Source organism: Pipistrellus kuhlii, unplaced genomic scaffold, assembly GCF_014108245.1.
Source record: "Pipistrellus kuhlii isolate mPipKuh1 unplaced genomic scaffold, mPipKuh1.p scaffold_m20_p_10, whole genome shotgun sequence".
In the NCBI taxonomy this organism is placed as follows: Eukaryota; Metazoa; Chordata; class Mammalia; order Chiroptera; family Vespertilionidae; genus Pipistrellus; species Pipistrellus kuhlii.
This window is the reverse complement of record NW_023425405.1, coordinates 4213457-4236201: the sequence shown is the minus strand read 5'-3', so window position 1 is coordinate 4236201 and position 22745 is coordinate 4213457. Positions and strand designations below refer to the sequence as shown.

Below are 22745 nucleotides of genomic sequence, written 5' to 3'. Positions count from 1 at the left end.
GGATCAGTTTAGTATAATGAGGAAACACACAATGCAGGACATGATTAACTGCCCAGTGAAGTAATGGAACAGACTCTGAGTCTGAGCTGAGAGCTTTCTGGAGTGTGGGAAGACATAGGAAAGTGGGATTGGAGCTACGTCCTGAAAATGAATCAGAGGAGAAAGTTGTTTTAGGAGGAATGAAATCAGGAATATGCAAACCAAGTTAGGGACACATGTTCCTCCATGTAGAGAAAAATCAGGAAAAATAACCAACTAAAACGTAGCTTCAGAGATTTGAAATAGTTTTAGAGTGTGCACACAGGTACTTTTTCTTCATTAAAATCTTCATAATTGTCTATATTCAGATTTTATTAATATTGTACATTTTCTCTGTACCTAAAAAGTTGGATTTAATTTTTTAATGTTTATGCTGCAGTTTTCAAATCTCAGGTTAAGTTTGCTTGCTTTCCCCTCCTTTAGAACGTTTCTTATTCATCCCCCAAAGCATAAATCCTGGGTACACCAAAAGTTCTAAATACATTGTTAGTTATTAGAATGCACTGTTACACTGGGAAGGAAATGCATTTCTGAACAAAAAAGTAAAACATAATTTTCCTCAAACATTTCTCAAAGGCTTGAGGGAATGACCTAAATGTCCTCAGTCCAGTAATGAATGCAGCTACCCTGCTGGGATATGAAGTCGGGACACACAGAGGCTGGAAGAGATTCGAGAGCTCACTCAGTACATTTTCATTTTACTGCTCACACCTCACATCCGCAGAGCAGCCATCTGCTTCCCAGGCCCACCGCCCTCCCTCCCATGGGGCATTTCATTGATGGGACGTAGATACCGCTCTCCAGATTTGAAATTGGAGGAGATGTTCCTGGTGTTTCTGGAAAGAGCCAGCGGACATGTCTGGCTCTGTGTTTGGTCACTAGTGTTTCATCATAACTGATAGGTTTGGGCAAAGACCTGAGGACCACTTCTGCCGCTGTAGCTCATAATATTTTCTAAAGCTTTTTGACAAACATCAATGTGCTAACTCCATTAATCCTTTTTTTTTTTTTTTTTTAATTTTTGGTGTTGAAACTATTACATAGGTCCTCCTTTCCCCCCACCCCCACCCCCCATTAACCTCTTCCAGCCCATTCGCATCCTCCCCGCAGCCCCAGGCCCTCACCACCCCATTGTCTGTGTCACTGGGTTATGTATACACACATACAACTTCATTGGTTGATCTCTTCCCACCCACCTTCCCCTGTCTTCCCTCTGAGTCTGTTCATGCTTTTATGACTCTGGATCTGTTTTTCATCATCAGTTTATTTGGTTCATTAGATTCCACATATGAATGAGATCATTTAATACTTCTCTTTCTCTGACTGGCTTATCTAGCTCAGCATACTATTCTCTAGGTCTTATCCATGGCGTTACAAATGGTAAGATTTCTTTCTTTTTTATTGCCATGTAGTATTCCATTGTGTAAATTTACCACAGTTTTTTCATCCACTCATCTACAGATGGGCACTTGGGCTGTTTCCAAATTTTAGCTATTGTTATGAACATAGGGGTGCATATATTCTTTCTGATGAGTGTTTCAGGTTTCTTAGAATGTATTCCTAGAAGTGGGATCACTGGGTCAAATGGGAGTTCCATATTTAATTTTTTTAGGACACTCCATACTGTTTTCCATAGTGGCCGCACCAGTCTACATTCCCACTAGCAGTGTATTATAATAGGGTTCCCGTTTCTCTGCAACCTCATCAATACTTGTCATTGGTTGATTTGTTGATGATAGCCATTCTGACAGGTATGAGGTGATACCTCATTGTAATTTTGATTTGCATTTCTCAGATAATCAGTGACTTCAAGCATTTTTTCATATGCCTTTTGGCTTTCTGTATGTCCACTTTGGAAAAGTTCTTTGCCCATTTTTTAATTGGATTGTTTGTCTTCCTTTAGTTAAATTGTATGAGCTCCTGTATATTTTGGAGATTAATCCCTTATCAGATGTTTCACTGTCAAATATGTTCTCCCATGTAGTGGGGATCTCTTGTTATTTTGATGGCGGTTTCCTTTGCCATGCAGAAGCTTTTTATTTTCATGTAGTCCTATTTGTTTATTTTCTCCTTAGTTTCCATTGTCCTAGGATATTGGCTGGCATACTCATTAGTCAACACAGCCAAATATCAACAGTACAGCGATTGACATTTTTTTCTTTTATTTTAATTTAATTTAATTTTATTTTTATTAAATTATTATCTGTGAAAATATGTACACAAATATTTCTTTTGAGAGTCCAATTTTTTAAACTTCATCTAATGCTACTTCAAAATAGACTCGCCCAGGCTGTGGTATTTTGTGGAAGAGCCACACTCAAGGGGACAAAGAGCCACATATGGCTCGCAAGCCAGAGTTTGCTGATCACGGTCCTAGGAGATGTATCAGTAAACATATCACTATGGGAGATGTCTGAGGTATTGTTGGCTATGGTTTCTTCTAGGACTTTTATGGTTCATGTTTTATGTTTAAGTCTTTTATCCATATTAAGTTTATTCTTGTGTATGGTATAAGTTGGTGGTCTAGTTTCATTGTTTTGCATGTACCTGTCCATTTTTCCTGACACCATTTATTGAAGAGACTTTGCTCCAATGTATGTTCTTGCTTCCTTTGTCAAATATTAATTGAGGCTAGTGGCTTGGGCCAATTTCTGGGTTTTCTGTTCTGTTTCATTGATCTATATGCCTGTTATTTTGCCAAATCCCATTTACCATTGCAACAATAGCAACAACAAAATTAAGATACTTAGGAATAAACTTAACCAAGGAGGTAAAAGATCTGTACTCTGAAAACTGTGGGATGTTTAAAAAAGAGATAGAGGAAGATATAAACAGGTGGAAGAATATACCATGTTCATGGATTAGTAGAATCAACATCATTAAAATGTCCATACTACCCAAAGCAATCTGTAGATTCAGTGCAATCCCTATTAAAATACCAATGGCATATATTTCACCTCAGAAGGCTAACCCCTATTTTTGTAAAAACTACTCTTTGAAATTCTCTGCTATTAGATTATCCCTTATTCTGTGAGTCAACTCTATTATTTTTAGATGGCCCCTTATTCTGTAAATTAACTTTGCTTTCTAGCTGCTTGAATAATAGGGAAGATAAACTTGACTGTATGACCTTGTAGGCTAGTCATCTGATGTAAGGTCTGGAAAAACCCTTATTTGGGAGACAAAGGGGACGGAAAGATATAAATAGGGAATGCTTCCTCCATGTTTTTGCTCAGAATTTGAAAGACTTTTTTTTTTTTTTTTTTTTTTTTTTTTTTTTTTCCCTCTGAGCTCACTGGTGTAATAATAATAAAGTGGAACTCCATCTCTCTAAGTGTTGGTTGGTTTTTCTCTGATCTTCTGTAACACACAGATCTAGAACAAACACTCCAAAAATTTATATAGAACAAAAAAAAATCCAGAATAGCTTCAGCAATCTTGAGAGAGAAGAACAAAGTTGGAGGAATCACAATATCAGATATCCAGTTATACTGCAAGCCAATATAGTCCATTAATTCTTAAGGAATATGTATAAGGGTCTTCAGGCTCAAGTTGGCTGTGACTGTCGAATTACATACATAAACCTAGCTTTTTTTTTTAAATTTAGGTTGGAGTATGGTCATGGAGGAAACTTGGCATTGGTCTCTGTTCAGTTCTGACAATTTAAGATGACAATTCAGGCTGGTTCTGTTTTGTCTTTTCTCTCTTTTTGCATCTGTGAGAAACTAGAGAAGAATGCCCTCCCACACTCACCGGAAGTAATGGAGCTGTTGAAAACATCCGTGTTGAACGTTAAGAGTTTGGGGTAATTTGTTTATATCCCAAAGAAGGATTTCTCTCTATGTGATGACTAGACTCTCTATTAGTTTAAGCTTCCTGTGCCAGATTTATAAAATTCTGTATTATAAAGCACCTTTGCTGGCAAAAATCAAACATAATAGGCAGAGGAGTTGCCTGCAGAGTTGAAATGTTTTTTTTAGTGCCTTGCCATCACTAAAATGTGACATCTGTAATATCCTTTGTTAACTAGGACAAGCAAGTGCCGTTATAAGAAAGCTTCGTCTCTGAATATGTTAGCTGTGACTTCTTTTTTTAAGAGGGAGGGGTATCATGTTTTCAGGGTGCCCTGGTGCAGATCCTAATTTTTTTTTTTATCAGTGTGGCATTTGGATCTATATTGTCTTGTATCTTGCTTTAGCAAATTAGGTTATCAAGTAAATTTTTTAAAATTTACCAAAAAAAGAGGATGGAAAGAAACTTTCAGTGATGAATTTGTTTATGGCATAGATTATGGTGATGGTTTGTTTCATGGTTGCATACTTATCTCCAAACTCATCAAGTTATAAAGCATTTTGTATGCCATTCATACCTCAATAAGGTGGTTTAAAACCATTATAAAATTTAGAATAATTATTTTGCTCATAAACCAAGAAAGCCTAATTACCTTTTGCATATCCAAGTACTTTTGTACCATATGGGTGTCCAATCATATAAATGCCACTCTTTATGAAATAATAGCATTTTTTACTGGGATTTTTGCTTTTAATGTGTTTTGGCAGAATAGGGGATAGAAACATTAAGCATTGGAGAATGACAATTTAAAAATATTGTAATATTTTTATTGCAGGAAGTAGTAGCTTTTTAGTAAAAATAGCACATTACTTAGTATATTGTGATGAGAGTCAGATTTTAAAAAATAAACATCTCTATTTAGCATTACCCTTGAAACAGTGTTTTTTATTTTAGTGAGCTTCCCTTTTTATTGGTATATTAAATAACAGAAGTGTTGGTTGCAGTTCACATGCTGTGATGTTGATGATAATGGAACCAGGGCAAGTTTTCCTGAATAAGAATCTTGGCAATATCTTGAATAATTTATAAGTGTTTTATTTCTGGTTTACATTTTTATTATGGAAATGCTACTCACATATCATCCAAGCCACCATATTAAAGTATACAAGTCACAATACAAAATAACATGGAATTTAAATGGAATTAAAAAATTATTTAAAAAAAATTTATCTTTATTGTTGAAAGTATTATAGATGTCCCTTTGTATTCTTCGTTTTGTTTTGTGATTTTTTTTGCCATTAACCCCTACCTCCCCAAACCTGCCCCTACCAAACCCTCACTACACTGTAGTCTGTCCCTGGGCTATGCGTATATGCATATACGTTCACCTGTTAATCTCTCCCCTCCATGACCCCCTTCCCTAAACCTCAGCTTCTCTCCGAACTTCATCAGTCTGTTCCAGGCTTCTATCTCTATCTCTATGGATCTGTTTTGTTCATCCGTTTATTATTTTCCCTAGACTCCACCTATGAGTGAAAGTTGTTGCTTTCTCTGACTGGCTTATTTAGTTTAGCATAAGGCTCTCCAGGCTCATCCAGGCTGTTGCAAATGGTAAGAGTTCCTTCTTTTTTATTTTATTTTATTTTATTTATTTATTTTTTTTTGCAACTACAAAATATTCCATGGTGTAAATGTACCAGAGTGTTTTTATCCCCTCACCTGCTGACGGGCACTTGAGATGTTTCCAAATCGTAGCTATTGTGAATTGAGCTGCTATGAATGTAGAGGTGCGTGTATTCTTTCTGATCGGTGTTTCGAGTTTCTTAGGATATAGTTCCACAAGTGGGATCACTGGGTCAAACGGGAGTTCCATTTTTAATTTTTTGAGGACACTCCAATACTGTTCTCCACAGTGGCTGCACCAGTCTGTGTACATTTCTTACCAGCAGTGTACTAGAGTTCCCTTTTCTCCACAGCCTCGCCAATTCTTGTCATTGGTTGATTTGTTGATGGTAGCCATTATGACATGTGTGAGGTGATACCTTATTGTCATTTTGATTTGCATCCCTCAGATGATTAATGACTTTGAGCATTTTTTCCTATGTCTCTTGGTCATCTGTATGTCCACTTTGGAGAAGTGTCTATTTAGGTCCTTTGCCCATTTTTTCATAGGATTGTCTTTCTTTTGTTAAGTTGTTTGAGCTTCTTATATATTTTGGAAATGAATCCCTTACCTGATGAATCCTTGGCAAATATGTTTTCCCATATAGTGGGCTCTCTTTTAACTTTGTTGATGGTTACTTTTGCTGTGCAGAAGCTTTTTTATTTTTATGTAGTCCCATTTGTTTATTTTCTCCTTAGTTTCCTCTACCCTAGGAGATGTATTGTTAAACATATTGCTACAAAAGATGTTTGAGATTTTGATGCCCTTCTAAGATTTTTATGGTTTTATGACTACAAATATTTAGGTCTTTTACCCATTTTGAGTTCATTTTTGTATATGGTGTAAATTGTTAGTCTAGTTTCATTTTTTTTGCATGTGACTGTCCAGTTTTCCCAGCACCATTTATTGAAGAGATTGTCTTGATTCCATTGTATGCTCTTGTCTTTGTGAAATACGATATTAATTGAATGTAATGGCTTGGGTCAATTTCTGGGATCTCTGTTCTTTTCATTTATCTATATGCCTGTTCTTATGCCAGTACTAGGCTGTTTTGAGTACAGTGGCTTTGTAGTATAATGATATCTGGTTTTGTGATTCCTCCATCTTTGTTCTTCTTTCTCAAGATTACTGTGGCTGTGTGTGTGTGTATTTGGTTCCTTGTAAATTTTTGGAATGTTTGAGATCTGTGAAATATACTGTTGGTTTTTTCATAGTGATTCCAGTGAATCTATAAATCACTTTGGGTAGTACAGACACTTTAATTATGTTGATTCTACCAATCCTTGAACATGGTATATTCTTTCACTTGTTTATATCTTATGTTTCTTTTTTTTTTTTCAACATTCTGTAGTTTTCCAAGTACAGATATTTTACCTCCTTGGTTAAGTTTATTTCTAAGTATCTTAAGATTTTTGTTTTAATGGTAAATTGAATTATTTTTTTTTAAGTTTCTTTTTCTGAGAATTCATTATTGGTATATTAAAATGCCATCGATTTTTGGGTGTTGATTTTGTATCCTGCTACATAGAAATTCATTATTAAATGTAGTCACTTTTGATGGAGTTTTTAGGGTTTCCTATGTACAAATATCATGTTATCTGTGAATAAAGAGAGTTTTACTCCCTCCTTTCCAGCATGGATGCCTTGTATTTCTTCTTTTTGTCTGATTGCTGTGGCTAAGACTTCCAGTATTATGTTGAGTAATAGTGATGAATGCACACACGCCTGTCTTAGTGGAAATGGTTTTTGTTTTTGCCCATTGATTAACACACGTGTGTCAAACACAAGGCCCGCGGGCCAAATCCGTCCCGCCAGGCCTTGCAATGTGGCCCGCACCTCGCTGTCATCACTGCACTCCGCTGCGTTTCCATCACAATGACAGTTTATGACTGTTCAGTAAACCATTCGGCCCGCGATTTAGGCTGGATTTTAGATTTTGGCCCCTTCTCTGATTGAGTTCGACACCCCTAGATTAACATGTTGGCTGTAGATGTGTCATGTATGGATTTTATTATGTTGAGGTATGACCCACTATTTCCTCTTTGTTAAGAGTTTTTAACAAAAATGGCAAAATGGTATTGGATTGTGTCAGATGCTTTTTCTTTATCAATTGATATGATCATGGGATTTTTGTCTTCCAGTTTTTTTTTATATGATGTATCACATTTGTTGATTTGCAAATATTGTAGCAGTCTTGCATCCCTGGAATAAATCCCACTTGATCATGGTGTATGACTTTTTAAATGTTTGCTGGATTCGATTTGCTAATACGTATTTTGTTGAGGATTTTAGCATCTATGTTCATCATAGTTCTATAATTTTTTTTCACAGGAGTGTTTTTATCTGTTTTTTGAGTTAGGATAATGCTGGTCTCATACAAAGAGATTGGAACTGTTTTCTCCTCTTGGATTTTTTTTTTTAATAGTTTGAGGAGAATAGGTATTAGTTTTTCTTTGAATATTTGGTAAACTCCCCTGTGCACCCATCTGGATCAGGGTTTTTGTTTGGTGGGAGTTTTTATTACTGCTTCAATTTCATCAGTAGTTATGGGCCCATTATGGTTTTTTATTCTTCCTGCTTGAGTTTTGGAAGATTGTATTTTTCTAGAAATATATCCATTTCATCCATCTTGTTGGAATATATTTCTTAATAGTATTTTTTTTAAACCATCCTTTGTATTTTTGTATTTTGTATTACTTTGTTTCTTTTGTTTTTATTTTGTTTATTTGAATCCTTTCTATTTGTTTCCTGGTGAATATGGCTAGAGGTTCATCAATCTTGTTTATTTTTCCAAAGAACCAGCTTTTGGCTTTATTGATCTTTTGTAGTTTTGTTTGTTTCTATGTCATTTATTTCTGCCCTGATCTTATTATATTCTTCTACTGTGCTCTTTTCTTGTTGTTCTCTTTCTAATTCTTTAAGTTGAAGGGTTAGATAACATTAAACGTTTTTCTTGTTTTTTGAGGTAGGCCTGGAGTGCTATGAACTTCTCTCTCAGGACTGCATTTCCTGTGTCCCAGAGATTCTGTGTTTTTGTGTGTTCATTTTCATTTATTTCCAAGATTTTTTAAATTCATTTCTTGATCTCTTTGGTAACCCATTCACTGTTTAATAACATGCTATTTAGCCTCCATGTATTTGAATGTTTTTATTGTAATTGATTTCTAACTTTATGCCATTGTGATCTGATAAGATGCTTGATATGATTTCAATCTTATTGAACTTGTAACGACTTAGTTTGTGTTCTAACGTGTGGTCTGTCTTTGAAAATGCCCCTTGTACACTTGAGAAGAATGTATATTCTGCAGTTTTGGGGTGAAATGTGCTGTAAATGTCAATTAATTTAGTCTGATCTAGTGTGTTTTTTAGGACCACTATTTCCTTGTTGTTGTTATTATTTTTGTCTAGAAGATGTATCCAATGATGTCAGTGGGTATTAAAGTCCCCTACTGTGTTTGTAATGCTGTCAATCTCCCCCTTAAAGTCGTCCAGAAGGTTTTTTGTATATATTTGGATGCTCCTATGTTGAGGGCATATATATTTATCAGAGTTATATCCCCTTGTTATATCAGTCACTTTATTTTTTTAAAAATATTTTTTATTGAATTTATTTAATTTATTTTAACAGAGAGGAACTGAAAGGGATAGAGAGTTAGAAACATCGATCAGCTGCCTCCTGCACACCCCCCTCTAGAGATGTGCCCACAACCAAGGTAGTTGTCCTTGACAGGAATGGAAACTGGGACCCTTGAGTCCACAAGCTGATGCTCTGTCCTTTGAGCCAAACCGGTTAGGGCTATCAGTCAGTTTAGTATTATGAAGTGGCCTTCATTGTCCCTTGTTATGGCCTTCACTTTGAAGTCTATTTTGTCAGAGATGAGTATTACTTTCCTAGCTTTTTTTAAAATTTCCATTTGTCTGGAAAATTTTTTCCATTCCCTTTACTTTCATTCTGTATGAGTATTTTGTTCTGAGGTGAATTTCTTGTAGACAATATATATGTGGGTCATGTTTTCTTATCCTTTCAGCTACTCTTTGTCTTTTGATTGGAGCATTTAAATTATTTACATTTATGGTTGTTATTTATAGGTACTTATGTGTTTTCATTCCCACTCTTTATGCCTCTCTTCTTCTTTTTCTCTCTATTTCTTCTTCTTACACCAGTCCCTTGAGCATTTCTTACACTGCTGGACTGCTGGTTTGGTAGTAATAAACTCTTTTAACTTTTTTTTTTTTTTTTTTTTTGTCTGTGAAGCTCTTTATTTCACCTTCAATTTTGAATGATAGCCTTGCTGGCTAGAGTTGTCTTGAGTTCAGTCCCTTGGTTTTCATTACTTTGTGTACTTCATGCCACTCCCTTCTGGCCTGAAGTTTTTTTTATTGTGATATTACCTGACAATCTAATGGGAGCTCCCTTGTAGGTAACTTACTGTCTCTCTCTTGCAGCATTTAAATTCTTCCTTTGTCTTTAATGTTTGCCTTTTTAATTATTATGTGCCTAGGCGTGGGTCTTCTGGGGTTCATCTTGGCTAAGACTCTCTGTGTTTCTTAAACTTGAGTGACTTTCTCCTTCCCTAAGTCAGGAAAGTTTTCTGTCATTATTTCTTCAAGCTGCCTCTCTACTCCTATCTTATATTCTCCTTTTGGTACCCTAGGATGCGAATATTATTATGTTTCATGTTATCCCAAAGCTCCCTTAAACTCTCCTCCTACTTTTTAAATTTTTGTTTTTCCATTTGCTGCTCTGAATGGGTGTTTTTTCTAGCTTTTCTTCTAATTCACTGATTAGGTCTTCAGCTTCTTCTAATCTGTGGTTGAATCCTTCCAAGGTGTTCTTCATTTCAGCAGTGTCATTCTTCATTTCAGCTACGTTGTTTTTCATTTCTAATTCATTGTTTTTCATTCGATTCAGTCTCTCTTTTCATGTTGGTGTAGCTCTTAAAAAGTTCTTAGTATTCTCATTATGTATCTTATAAATTTCACTAGAGGACCCCCAGTGCACGAAGATTATGAAAGAATGGACCGACCTTCCCCTGGCTGCCAGTACAGCCTTTGCTCTGGCCTGGAGCCACTTTTCCGCATTCCCATGCTGCCCAGAGGCCCAGAGTAGCTGGGGTGGTGCAGGATGCCTGCTTCCTGCCCGCAGCTGCTCAGTGCCTGTATATGCAAATTAACCCTCCATCTTCGTTGGGTTAATTTGCATACTCATTCCTGATTGGCTGGTAGATATAGCAAAGGTATGGTCAATTTACATCTTTTTCTTTTATTAATGTAGATTAGTTGCTTGTACTTTTCATTGAATTGTTTGAGCATCCTTAACCTGTTAACCGGGGAGTTCCCTTTTTAATGACGCAGCCTGTAATGGGCGCGTACTCTTTCACTAGGATGTGTCAGTACGTCACGCCAGTAGGACGTAATTTCATATATTTTTTATTTATTTATACTTAATGAAAATAAAAGAAATATATATGTATATTTTGTTTATTTATATATATAAAGCACAAAGGAAAATACAAAATTACAAAAAAAATAGAAAAGAATACCGACCAAAAAAATGGACATGTCGAATTAAAAAATTATAAATTTTACAAACAATGATAAAGATTACAAAAAATAGCTGAAACCAGTTTGGCTCAGTGGATAGAGCATCGGCCTTCAGCTAAAGGTCCCGGGTTCGATTCCGGTAAAGGGCATGTACCTTGGTTGCCGGCACATCCCCAGTGGGGGATGTGCAAGAGGCAGCTGATCGATGTTTTTTTCTCATCTCATCGATATTTCTAACTCTCTATCCCTCCCCTTTCCTTCCTCTCTGTAAAAAATCAATAAAATATTTTTTAAAAAAAAGATTACAAAAAATATATACTGTCCCTCTCGGGGCGCAACATATATTTCAAGGACATATTCATATGTTCTACCCATTCCTGATATTGTTTACGTTTGATGTATTTATAGGTCCTGCTCAGTTAACAGGTTAATATTATTACTCTGAATTCTTTAGCTGACAGATTGCTTGCTCGCTTTTCATTTAGTTCCTTTTCTGGTGATTTCATTTGGGGATTGTTTCTTTGTCTCCTCATTTTTACTATCCTTTGTAATTGTTTCTATGCTTCCCAGACTTTGTGGGATGGTCATATGGAGTTGGTGTTTTGTGGGACCGAGTGGTGTAGTGTCTTAGATCTCCTGACCTGCGTGCTCTAGGAAGGCCCCTTGCTTAAGTTATTTGGATTATCCTATTGTAGTGCTGTCTTGAATGTTATTGTATGAATTGTGGATGGAATCTCCTCTCAGGCTGGCTGACGATATGGCCGACCTCTGACCGCATTGTGCAAACTGTTGTGGAGGTGTGGTCTCCAGATGTTTTCTGTCCTTCCTTGTTTTCTGTCTCCTCCTCAACTGGACCTCAGTTGTTAATTCCAGGTGAATGTTCTCCGATTTGGTTGTATTTGCAGTCTGGCCCTGGGAGGAGATGTATAACTGGTCTGCCTATTTGGTCATCACTTTCCCTCAACCCAGGTGAGCCATCAGAGGGAAGGATCTAGTCCACTCTGCTCCTCTTGCAGGGTCCAATGGGACTCCATCCATAATTTATTAGTTTCTAAAATGGAATGCTTTACTTATGAAGCTTAGGGGGAACAGGAGCGATAAAATATATAATTAATTAAATTGTTTAGAACTGCCAGCCCCAGCATTAATAAACACCCTCTAAAGCAGTGATTTTCAACCTATTTCTTCTCATAGCACACATAAAGTAATTACTAAAATTCTGTAGCACACCCAAAAATTATCTTTTGCCTGTTTGACAAAAAATAGGTGTAGCCCTAAATGGTTTGGCTCAGTGGATAGAGCTTTGGCCTGCAGACTGAAAGGTCCCAGATTTGATTCTGGTCACGGGCATGTACCTTGGTTGTGGGCACGTCCCCAGTGGGAGGTGTGCAAGAGGCAGCTGATCGATTTTTCTCTCTCATCGATGTTTCCAACTCTCTATCCCTCTCCCTCTCTGTAAAAAATCAATAAAATATATATATTTAAAAATAGGTATAATTTTGATTCATTCACTCTGGACAGCTATTGTATTGGCTGTTGTCATTTTTTTTTTCTTTTTTTCATTTGACAAGGGAAAAGAGGTCAGTGCCTCCAAATAAATAGTCAGGTGTTGCATGTTTTTAAAATTTCTATGGCACACCGACTAAAAATTGCTGCTCTAAAGCACAAAAGAATTGAAACTTATGGTACTTTCCCATCTCAGTGAGAAAAACCAGGATAAAAGAGTCTGTCTTTCATCATAGTCAATAAACTTAGTTTTTTGGACTTGTGCTGGTGGATTTTCAAAGAAATAGGTTTATAGCCAATAGCCCACTCTTCCATACATAAAACACTTGGTGCTCTCTGCTTTAATAATAATCATCTGCCTTTATTAATAACACTCACCCACTTTTATTTATACTTATGTTCCTTTTAATCCTCACCAGAACTTTATGGGGTAGATATTAGGTTTTCTGTTATATAAGATGAGAAAACAGAGCTTAGGATAAGTTGTAGAAATGGTTTTCCAAGTGTAGTCCTTGGACCAGCAGCAGGAACTTGTTAGAAAGGCAAATTCGGAGCCCCACCTCAGACATAACCAGAAACTCCAAGGGTGGAGCCCAAGAAGTCTGTGTTAACAAGGTCTCCAGGTGATTCTTTGTGTGTCTGAATTTGAGAACTATCCTATAAAATAAAAGGGTAATATGCAAATTGACCCCAACGGCGGAATGGCCAGTCACTATGATGTGCACTGACCACCCGGGGGAAGACGTTCAATGCTGGAACTGCCCCCTGGTGATCAGTGCACTCCCATGGGGGGAGCACTGCTCAGCCACAAGCAGGGCTGACAGCTGTGAGTGCAGCAGTGGTGGGAGCCTCTCCTGCCTCTTCGCAGCGCTAACGATGTCTGATTGCCACTTAGGTTCGATCCCCCAGGGAGGGGGCCTAAGTTGGCAGGTGGACATCCCCCGAGGGGCCCTGGATTGCGAGAGGATGTAGGCTGGGCTGAGGGAAACCCCCCTCCAAGTGCACGAATTTTGTGCACTGGGCCCCTAGTTGGCTTATAAGACCTATGTGACACCACTATATAGTGGGAGCCAAATTTGAGCCCTATCATATTAAATTTTACTATATATAAGGAATATCTCTAAGTTAACCTTCCAAGTTTCCCAGAATTACCCATGCTTTGGGTTTACTACAGCTCTTTCTTTTCTTTTTTATCCTAGCACCTGTCTTTCCAAACAAAGTGCTCTGACTAATGCAGTGATTCCCAACATGGGACACACGCCCCACTGCGGGCAATTGGATATTTAAGGGGGCCAGTCTGAGAATGAGTTATTATCAGTACATTTTTTCACATTTGTCACGGTTCTAGGGACCTCATGTATAGTATATAAATATATATTGTGACATATTAATGCATTTCAGTTCTCTATTATATGTTTTGAAACTTTATTTGCTATTTTTTCATAGCACTTCGTACTTTTTTTTAAAACAATTTCTCAGTGATTTCTTCCTCAGTACTTCAACTGTCCTTTCATTCTTTTATTTTTTTCTTTCATGGGTGCCATGTTCTTTGGAAGCTTGTTTAGACCAAGTTAATGGCCTTTCAGGCTTCCTCCATCTGGACAGGAGTTCACTTTTTTAATAGTAAGAATTATATGTCACGGGGGGGCATCAGGATTTTAGAGATGCTTAGGTGGGGCATGGCCCAAAGAGGTTGGGAACCACTGGTCTAATGTATGCGCAAAAGGAAACAATTTTTAGAGGAAAATCCTAAAGTCTTCCTTTGAAGAACCAGCTACTTCTGGTTTCTTTCCCCTTAAGTTATTATAATTCCAGAAGGTTCCTTTGAAATTGAGAAGTGACCAGTTTCTGATCATGCCTGTTTGAAAGCCCCTGGAATCATTTATGGGCTTTCCATGTTTACTTCTGTGTTGAAGGGGTGGTGTAAGGTCAGGTGTAGAAGCGCTTCTTATTAGCTCATGGATAGAATGGATAGAATGTTTGCACTGTGTGACACTTAAGTGTGTAGACCAGTGAGGCCCTTAGCTGTAGCTCTACCATTTCCTGGTTGCCTGATCTGAGCACATTATCCAACTTCTCTGAGCTGTGGTTTTCTTAACTGATATCCGTAGACAGGGTGGTTTCTTACAGAACAGATCTGGTTCTTTGAGAAAACTTTGGAAACCACTGGGTGCCGTAGAAATGTGAGGAGACCCTTCGGTACACGGGCCAGCACTGTCACCGCTCAGTCCCACCGGCCAGGGCCTTCAGGATGTTTTGAATGTTGGCTGAATAAAAAGATAAAACACTCTGTGGCCCAAGTAGCACGCATCTGCAGGCCAGATTGGGCTGCAGGCTGCCAGCGGATGGCCTCTGCTGCAGCGTTCTCTAAACATGGCCCGTTGTTATTGGATGCGCTGGAATTTATCAGACCCTTCCAGGAGCCTTTGCAGCAAGTAGGGCCCTTCCAGGAATGTTTTCTGCTGCTCTCTGGGCTGCCCTTGCAGTGTCTCCCCAATATACTCCGGGCCCGTTTTGTTAACAGATTCCAGGGGTTTTCAGTGTGTGTCTCCATTTGAAGACGTCCTGAATCTAGACGTGCAGGCAGGCTGGGAAAGTAGCTCTCCCTAGGGGAGAGAGTCACTCTGTGGGTGTGAGTGGTTTCTACCCCTCCTTTCTGGAGGTCAGGGCATAGGTTGTCTGCTGCCTAACGGGCCCCAGTGCTTCTGGAATTTACTGAGCCTCTGGGATAAAAGATGATCGATTGCATACCTGTCCCATGCGTGTGTCTGTAGACCTGTGTGTGGGGGTAGGGGAGGGGTAGTAAAGAGCATGCTCCTTCTGAAGGGGCTGCATACATGGGACATGTGTGTTGCTCCTAAAAATAGTTTTTTTCATCTTTTTTTTTTTTAAATGTGTGTTACAGAAAAAAGAGTTTGACGTGGACACCCTCAGTAAACCGGAGCTCCTGATGCTCCTCAGCGTGATGGAGGGGGAGTTGGAGGCCAGAGACCTCGTCATTGAGGCCCTGCGGGTAAGACCTCCCAGCGGCCGGGTCCTTCTTTCCAAAGGCCATTGGTGATGCCTCTTCTTCTTCATTCTTCAATCATGTAGATGTAAAATGTTTCATCATGATAAAATGTGCACTCACTCCAGGCATCAGCCCATAAAGCCAAACCCTGAGGTTATGGGAAACTTGAAAATCAAGTGCTTTTTGGTTCTGCAGTCCTTTTATGTTTCACACGTTTATTTGGTTAAAGACACAAGTTTTCAGAATATTGCTAATTTTGTATCCTACATGTATTCTGAGGTCAGTAAAGAAAAATTAAGAGAATCATTTGTAAAAGATATTGCTGATAATAGAGCCTTCTTCTTCCTATATCAATTATACATTATTTCTTATTTTCCAGAAACTCAGGAGAGTTAAAAACTAAATGTGTGTGTGTGTGTGTGTGTGTGTATCTTTAAATGGTTTTATTACTTTTTCATCCGATCTCATAGTAATTTTGAAATTTTTATAGTAGCTTGTGAAGCATTATATTCTAACATATTTCTTAAATACCTCAATATAGTTTTGTTTTTTTTAATTATTGTTAAACCTTCTCAAGGAAGAATTTTCTAATTGGTTGTTCCCAATCTTTCACTGATTTTGGTTTGTGAGCCAAACTTACGTTTTCCCCCCCTCTCTCCTACACTTAGTCCTTTGTATGTAAGCAGGTATTCCCTGGCCCTGGGTCATTTTGCCAGATGGGTCTATTTACAATATTATATGTGAAGTGTGGGTATCTTTTTTCACCAGGGAGTACTTCCTCAAACTTGGCTTTAGGGGGTTCCTTTTAACATATAAAAATCTGTGGGGTGTCAAACAGTTGTTGCCTCCACTGGGCACTAATACCGTGGGGTCTGGGGAAGAGGTAATAATGGAGAAGGTGGTTATGTCAAGAATCCAGCTGTGTGAGAAGGGGAGATACAGTTTCTGAAAAAGACTTCGGTACATTTTTACAAACTGAAAACTGACACACTGGGGATATTGATTATTCCTCTTCCGATAACAGAGGGCGATTGCCTGAGAAAGATGGGAGTGTAGTTATTTCATCCCCAAGCCCGGGTTTCAGCTTTTGGAGGGACAGGCTTTGCTGAGTGGACGTGGGCAGCTGGTGATGAGAGGCGTTTGTCCTGCTCCGCATTCGGAGCGTTTGTGTTGCTGGCCAACGCATAGTTTCTGGAATGGACTCTGTGGGAGACATGCTAGGCAGTCTATCCCTAACATGTATGACCCTCCGTCCAGGAGAGAACAGGGTGCCATCCCCGAGAAGGCCACTAGGTGGTCTCTGGAGACCCAACGATGTGAAGGTTCCAGTTCTGCCTCAGGTATTTCCTTTCTCTTCTTCTTTTTTCAAATATGTGATTTTCTTAAAGCTGATTTGAGAGAGAGAAGCATCACATCGATTGAACTAGCGACCTTTCGGTGCGCAGGATGATGCCCAGCCACCTGGGTGAGGCATACGGGCCAGGGCTGCCCCGGTTATTTTTCTGTCGCTCTCTGTTAACCTGTAAAAGGCATCATCATCATCATCATTAGGTCAGTTTCCACTGCTCCCACAAATCTCTAAGAGTTTAGTGGTGTCTGTGCATTTATGTATCACTTTAGCAACCACACGTATTTCTCTTTCTAACTTAATGGCAATCCTTCCAAATGTAAAAGTAGAGGTCAAGAGTTCCTTAGGGTCAGGGCTCGCCACAGTGACAGTTTCTCACAGAATCAAGGAATGTTGGAGATGCGAGGAGCCTTCCATGGTATTTTAGGTCAAAGTTTTGCATCCCCATCAAATGTAGTGTTTCATTTTCACGAAGTGCTTCGTATTACTCTTGCTATCCCTCAGTGAAATTCGCGGGTAATTGCATGTGTAAGTAGGTTGTGTTAAAAAAAAGTAACCGATATATGCCCTAATTGTGATAGAAAGTAACAGGAAAGAAATGGATAGCATAACATTGTGCCTTTCATTGTGTAAGTGCTCAGGCATGATTCTCCTGGTGTCTGAGATGACACTCCAACCAAGTGAGCACCTGACCAGGGCGAGAATTTTAGAAAAAGACATTTTATACCAAGCTATTTTACTTTTTTAAGTCATGTTATCTTGATGCTTTTGATTTTCAAATTATCATAAAAATGGCATGTATCATTGAATTGATGGCAATACACATTTTAGTTCAATCCATGAATGTGATTTTTTGGAAGAGGGTGTTGTTAGGTCTGATCAAATAAGCGAATCAGTGTACATTTCCCCTGGGATACAGACCTTTAGATCATTTCACAGCTGACATTCTTTTGCTTAGATCACATTCCATTTACTAAGAGCAGGCCCTGTCCTCTCCTGACCAGCCCAGGATCCAGATCTACTCCCTGCCAAAAAAGCCTACCTAGAGTCCCTTAAAAACTTCCACTCCCGGTTCCTGGGTGCTGATGGCATTTGGGGACAGCCCACCTGACTTCCAGATGATTTAATAAATTCATAATTCTTTACCACTTTCGGCCTCATGCATAATTCTTCTGGCGACCCTAACAGGTGTGATGGAATTACAGAGTGTATCTTGGTACAATGTCAGGGTCACCGAAGGAGGGACACACGAGGCCAAAAGGGGTGAAGAATTATGAGTTTACTAGGTCATCTGGAAAACAGACGGCTGAGCCCCAAAATGGCTCCCGCCCCAAAGATGGGAGCCAGAGGTTTTTTTAAGGACTCTAGGGGGGTTTTTTGTGGGCGGGGAATTCTCTGTGCAGGTCCGGATTCTGGGAAGCTCCGGAGGGGAGAGAGAATGGCTGATGGCCGTAGCAGGTGGAATGCCCGTTGTGAATGGCCTAATGGTCAGTTCCCAGGGGAGGGGGTATAGATTCAATTATCTGGTCAGACCTAACATGTACTTTTTCAATTTTTATAAAAATATTTCTCAGTCAGTCCTGGCCCCTGTGGCTCAGTGGTGGGAGCATCTTCACATACACCAAGAAATGGTGGATCCAATTCCCGGTAAATGTTCCAGGCCAACCCATGGCCGGGGCAGGGTTAGGAGGAAATGCATCAATATTTCTCTTTCACATTGATGTCCCTGGCTCGCTCGCTCGCTCCCTCCCTCCCTCCCTCCCTCCCTCCCTCTCCCTATCTTTTCTTCCTCTCTTCCCCCCTCCCTCCTTTGTCTCTATAAAATCAATAAAAAAATTTCCAGTAAAACAAATCCTTGATTTTATAGCAGATATAATACTCAAGTCATTAATGTGGTTTTTTTTTTTGGGGGGGGGGGCGCTATGTTTAAAAAAGAGCAATGTTAATGAACATGTGAACTACATTAAAGCTGCTTAACTGAATTAAATTTTCATTTGATTGCATCAAAAATGTTTCTCAATGATTTCCCTCATTGACACAAAGCAGGAGTAAGTCTTTGAATAGTTGTATGTTCCAATGCCGTCTAGAGGAAAGTCCTTTGGAGAAGCAGTTACACATTCTGAAGTCCAAGGTGGACCCTCGGTATTTTGAATTAAATTTAATTGCTTATTCAAAATTTGAATATACAATTTATCCAGAAGTCATTTATTCAGTGCTTATTGTTTGTCGAATCTTCTGGCCTTCACTTGTTTTTCCCTCTTGATACTAGTATTTCTTATTTGTATGTTAGTTGAGGGGAAAAAAGAGCAAGGACCGAAACCGGTTTGGGTCAGTGGATAGAGCGTTGGCCTGTGGACTGAAAGGTCCCGGGTTCGATTCCAATCAAGGGCATGTACCTTGGTTGTGGGCACATCCCCAGTGGGGGGTGTGCAAGAGGCAGCCGGTCGATGTTTCTCTCTCATCGACGTTTCTAACTCTCTATCTCTCTCAATTCCTCTCTGTGTAAAATCAATAAAATATATTTTTTAAAAAAGGAAAAAGAGCAAGGATCTGAAAATGCTATCATCATAAGATTTTTAGTCAAAATTGTATTTTAACCTACATTTTGCACAGTCCAGCCTGCTCTTATGAGCATGAGTTTATGTAATTCTTATATAATTGAAACAATGAATTGTTTGGACAGTTAGCTCTAGATTTCTTTTCTTTAAATATTTTTATTGATGTCAGAGAGGAAGGGAGAGGGAGGGAGAAACAGAAACATGCTATGATGAGAGAGAATCATTGATTGGCTGCTTCCTGCACATCCCACACTAGGGATCAAGTCCACAGCCCAGGCACATGTCCTGAACGCTTAACCACTGAGCCACACCAGCTGGGCAGCTCTAGATTTCTTTTTTCTTTTAGACTGGATAATTGAGAATTAACAGCATTGTAGACATGGCCATTCTTCGTCCTAACAAGTAGTCATTATACAGTGACTACATAATGCATTGAAACTTTAAAGAAAAATTAGCCAGTTTAACATTTCTTCAGCTAGAATGCATTTATATCACAGGAGATATCAGACAGAATGCATTTATATCATAGGGAATATCCTTGTACAAGTGGCTGCAACAAAGAGACCCAAAGTATGGTAGCTTAAGGAAGAAGTTTATTTCTCACATACCATTCTGGAGGAGGGACCGCTGCTCATGAGGCGGCTCTATGCCAAGAGGTTCTGCAGCAGCCTGGGCTACTTCTGTCTGACCGCTCTTCTTAGGAAATGCCCTCATCTGCAAGGTTGAAGCTGGGTCAGGGCCACCTCCATCTGCCAACCTCTGGTACAGGGGGCAGGAGGAGAAATGAAGGACCAGGAGCTCCTCCTAAGCGATGTACACACGTGCGCTATAAGACCTTTAGTGGTGCACACACCTTGTTGCATAGGAGACTGGGAACGGGCTCTGGCCACTGGGTCCATGCTAGTGCTGTGGGGGAAGGGAGGGCTCTGGGAGACAGCTAACAATCCAGTGCGGCCCTTATCATGGTTTCACATTCCCTTATAAAATGTTCCTGAGTACAGTATATGAAGATAGGCCCTCTCCTTCCGCCCCCTCAGATGTGTTTGATGAATACCTACTATGTACCAGGCATGCAGGAAAGTTTGAAGTGGGTCCCAAGTGGAGGTTTATTCTCATTCCAAAATTGTGCCTATGTAGGAGATTGTATATCTTGACTTTGTATTTGCTTTTCTCAGACTGGAACTCAGGATGTTCAGATTTTGCCTAACGTTATTTTCCATTTTGAAAATCTGATCTGTTTATTTGGTTCAAAACTCAGGTTTTTTAAAAAAATGTTTTTATTTTTATTTTTATTATTTTATTTTATTAATTTATTGATTAAGGTATCACATATTTGTCCTCAACCCCCCCACTGATGCCCCCACCCCCCCATTGTCCTTGACCACTGGTTAGGCTCATATGTGTGCACATAAGTCCTTTGGTTGTTCTCTCCCTTTTATCCCCACCCTCCCTTTGAGGGTGACCCATGGCTCCTTATCTCTGGGTCTGTTCTTATTCATCAGTCTATGTTGTTCACCATTTCCCCTAGATGAATGAGATCATGTCCTACTGGAAATATAAGAATAAAAAATGAGACAAGCAGTAATCATTATGCTGAAAGGCATATGAATCAGTCTGTAGTGAGCCTCTTTCTGGGCCACTTTTGAAACCCAATTTCAATGTCAAACAGTTCCTTATGTGTACATGTCAGCAATGATATTTCAGTTCTGAATGGTGGGCAAATGGTGGTAATGCAGGTCCAACCCTCTCTGGTTTGGTCCTGGACAACCTGCGGTGATACACAGCTACTGACTGCTATTAAGGTAAGGCGTCATCAGTGACTTCCATCTCTGGACTGCTTCTCTTCTGTCTTCATGGTTGGAGTAGTCCTGTCAATTCCATCCTACCACCAGGAATGTTCAGGGCCTACTCAAGAAGGCAAGTAATCTTTTCCCCTAATATTTACATGGTAAAATAAGATTGTTTTAGAGTAATAAATTTGACAGTAAAATAGTAGACAAGTTTTCAGGCTAATTTAAATTGGCTAATTGAAATAAGTGAATATCCTAGAAAAACTAATTGCACTTGACAAAAAGCTATTCCTAAAGTGTTAACTAAAATTTTTATTGGTAGTTCATCTCAGGATAAAATCTCACAACAGGAAATGAACCTAAAGCAGTAATATTATAGTGCAAAATATTAAAATTTAAAAGCTATCAAAACTACATTATAAAATTTTCAAAAGCCTCCTAATATTTAAAACAAAAAAGAGGGGAAATAGAAGAATATCATGTAAGGAAAAATATCCTGAAAGTAAATTACATCTAGAAAATTTGTACTTTAGAAAATTAATTGTAATGCTTTCAGCAAGACACCCATGAAAAACACCTATGGTGTCAAAACAAACCAGAGGAAAATCATTTGGGCAAAAAATGAAAAAGGATCCCAAGTCAAATTTATAGAAAATATTCCTTTATTAACTTTTGGTTGAGAACATGTTTGTATATTTTCAGAAAACAGCTCTGAGTTCATGTGGATTCTGGCAACAGAGAGGAATTGACAGGACTGTTTTAATGTGCTGTTTTAAAGCAGATGTGAACTGTTGACACTTGAGGGATAGTTGTTGTTGTTATGGGGAAAGGAGCCTCCTTGCTCGTTGTAGGAGACTTAGCACTTCTTCCGCTGTGATGGCCAAAAAGGTCTCCCCACATGGGACAAAGTAGCCACCTCTTGGGAAACACTTGTGTAAAGTAACAATGGTCAAGAAAATCCCACTTTTAAACCTGTATTTGCTAACATAAATATAAGAACTCTATTCAAATATATATTATTATGATACAGTGATTTTTTGTGAGATATTTTTCCTCAAACTTAATCTGAAAATGCCCATTTTAACAAATTTCTTGATGCTTTCAAACATTCCACAGATTTAAATTGCGTTCATTTTTTTAGGCAGAACTTAAATGCTTTATTTTTCAAATTAAAAAACCTTTATGATGTGCTAGAATTTTTACTTGGAACAAAGGAAATCTCTTCAACTAAAATACAAGCATTAAGTAGAATAATGTTTCTACTCTAGTTTTGAAAGCAACTACAGGTATAATATAGAGTATTGTGAGGGTATTCCTCATATGACATGTTTGCTAAATAATGATAAATAATATTTTGGTTTCAGCTAAATAAAACACATAGCCTCTTGCATTTCAAAATTCTCTTATGATTGCAGGCAATTGATTGACTCAAAAACATTTAAAAAAATTTTAATCCCCACCTGAGGATATTTTTTCCATTTTTAAAAAAAGAAAG

General features: G+C 38.6%; 1 protein-coding gene across 1 annotated transcript in view; it reads left to right on the top strand.

The window, feature by feature from the left end:
* CTTNBP2 (cortactin binding protein 2) overlaps nucleotides 1-22745 on the top strand; it is a 145707-nt gene that overhangs the window by 6614 nt on the left and 116348 nt on the right. The window contains 1 exon segment of the mRNA XM_045578665.1: nucleotides 15450-15557. Coding sequence (XP_045434621.1) covers nucleotides 15450-15557 — 108 coding nt within the window.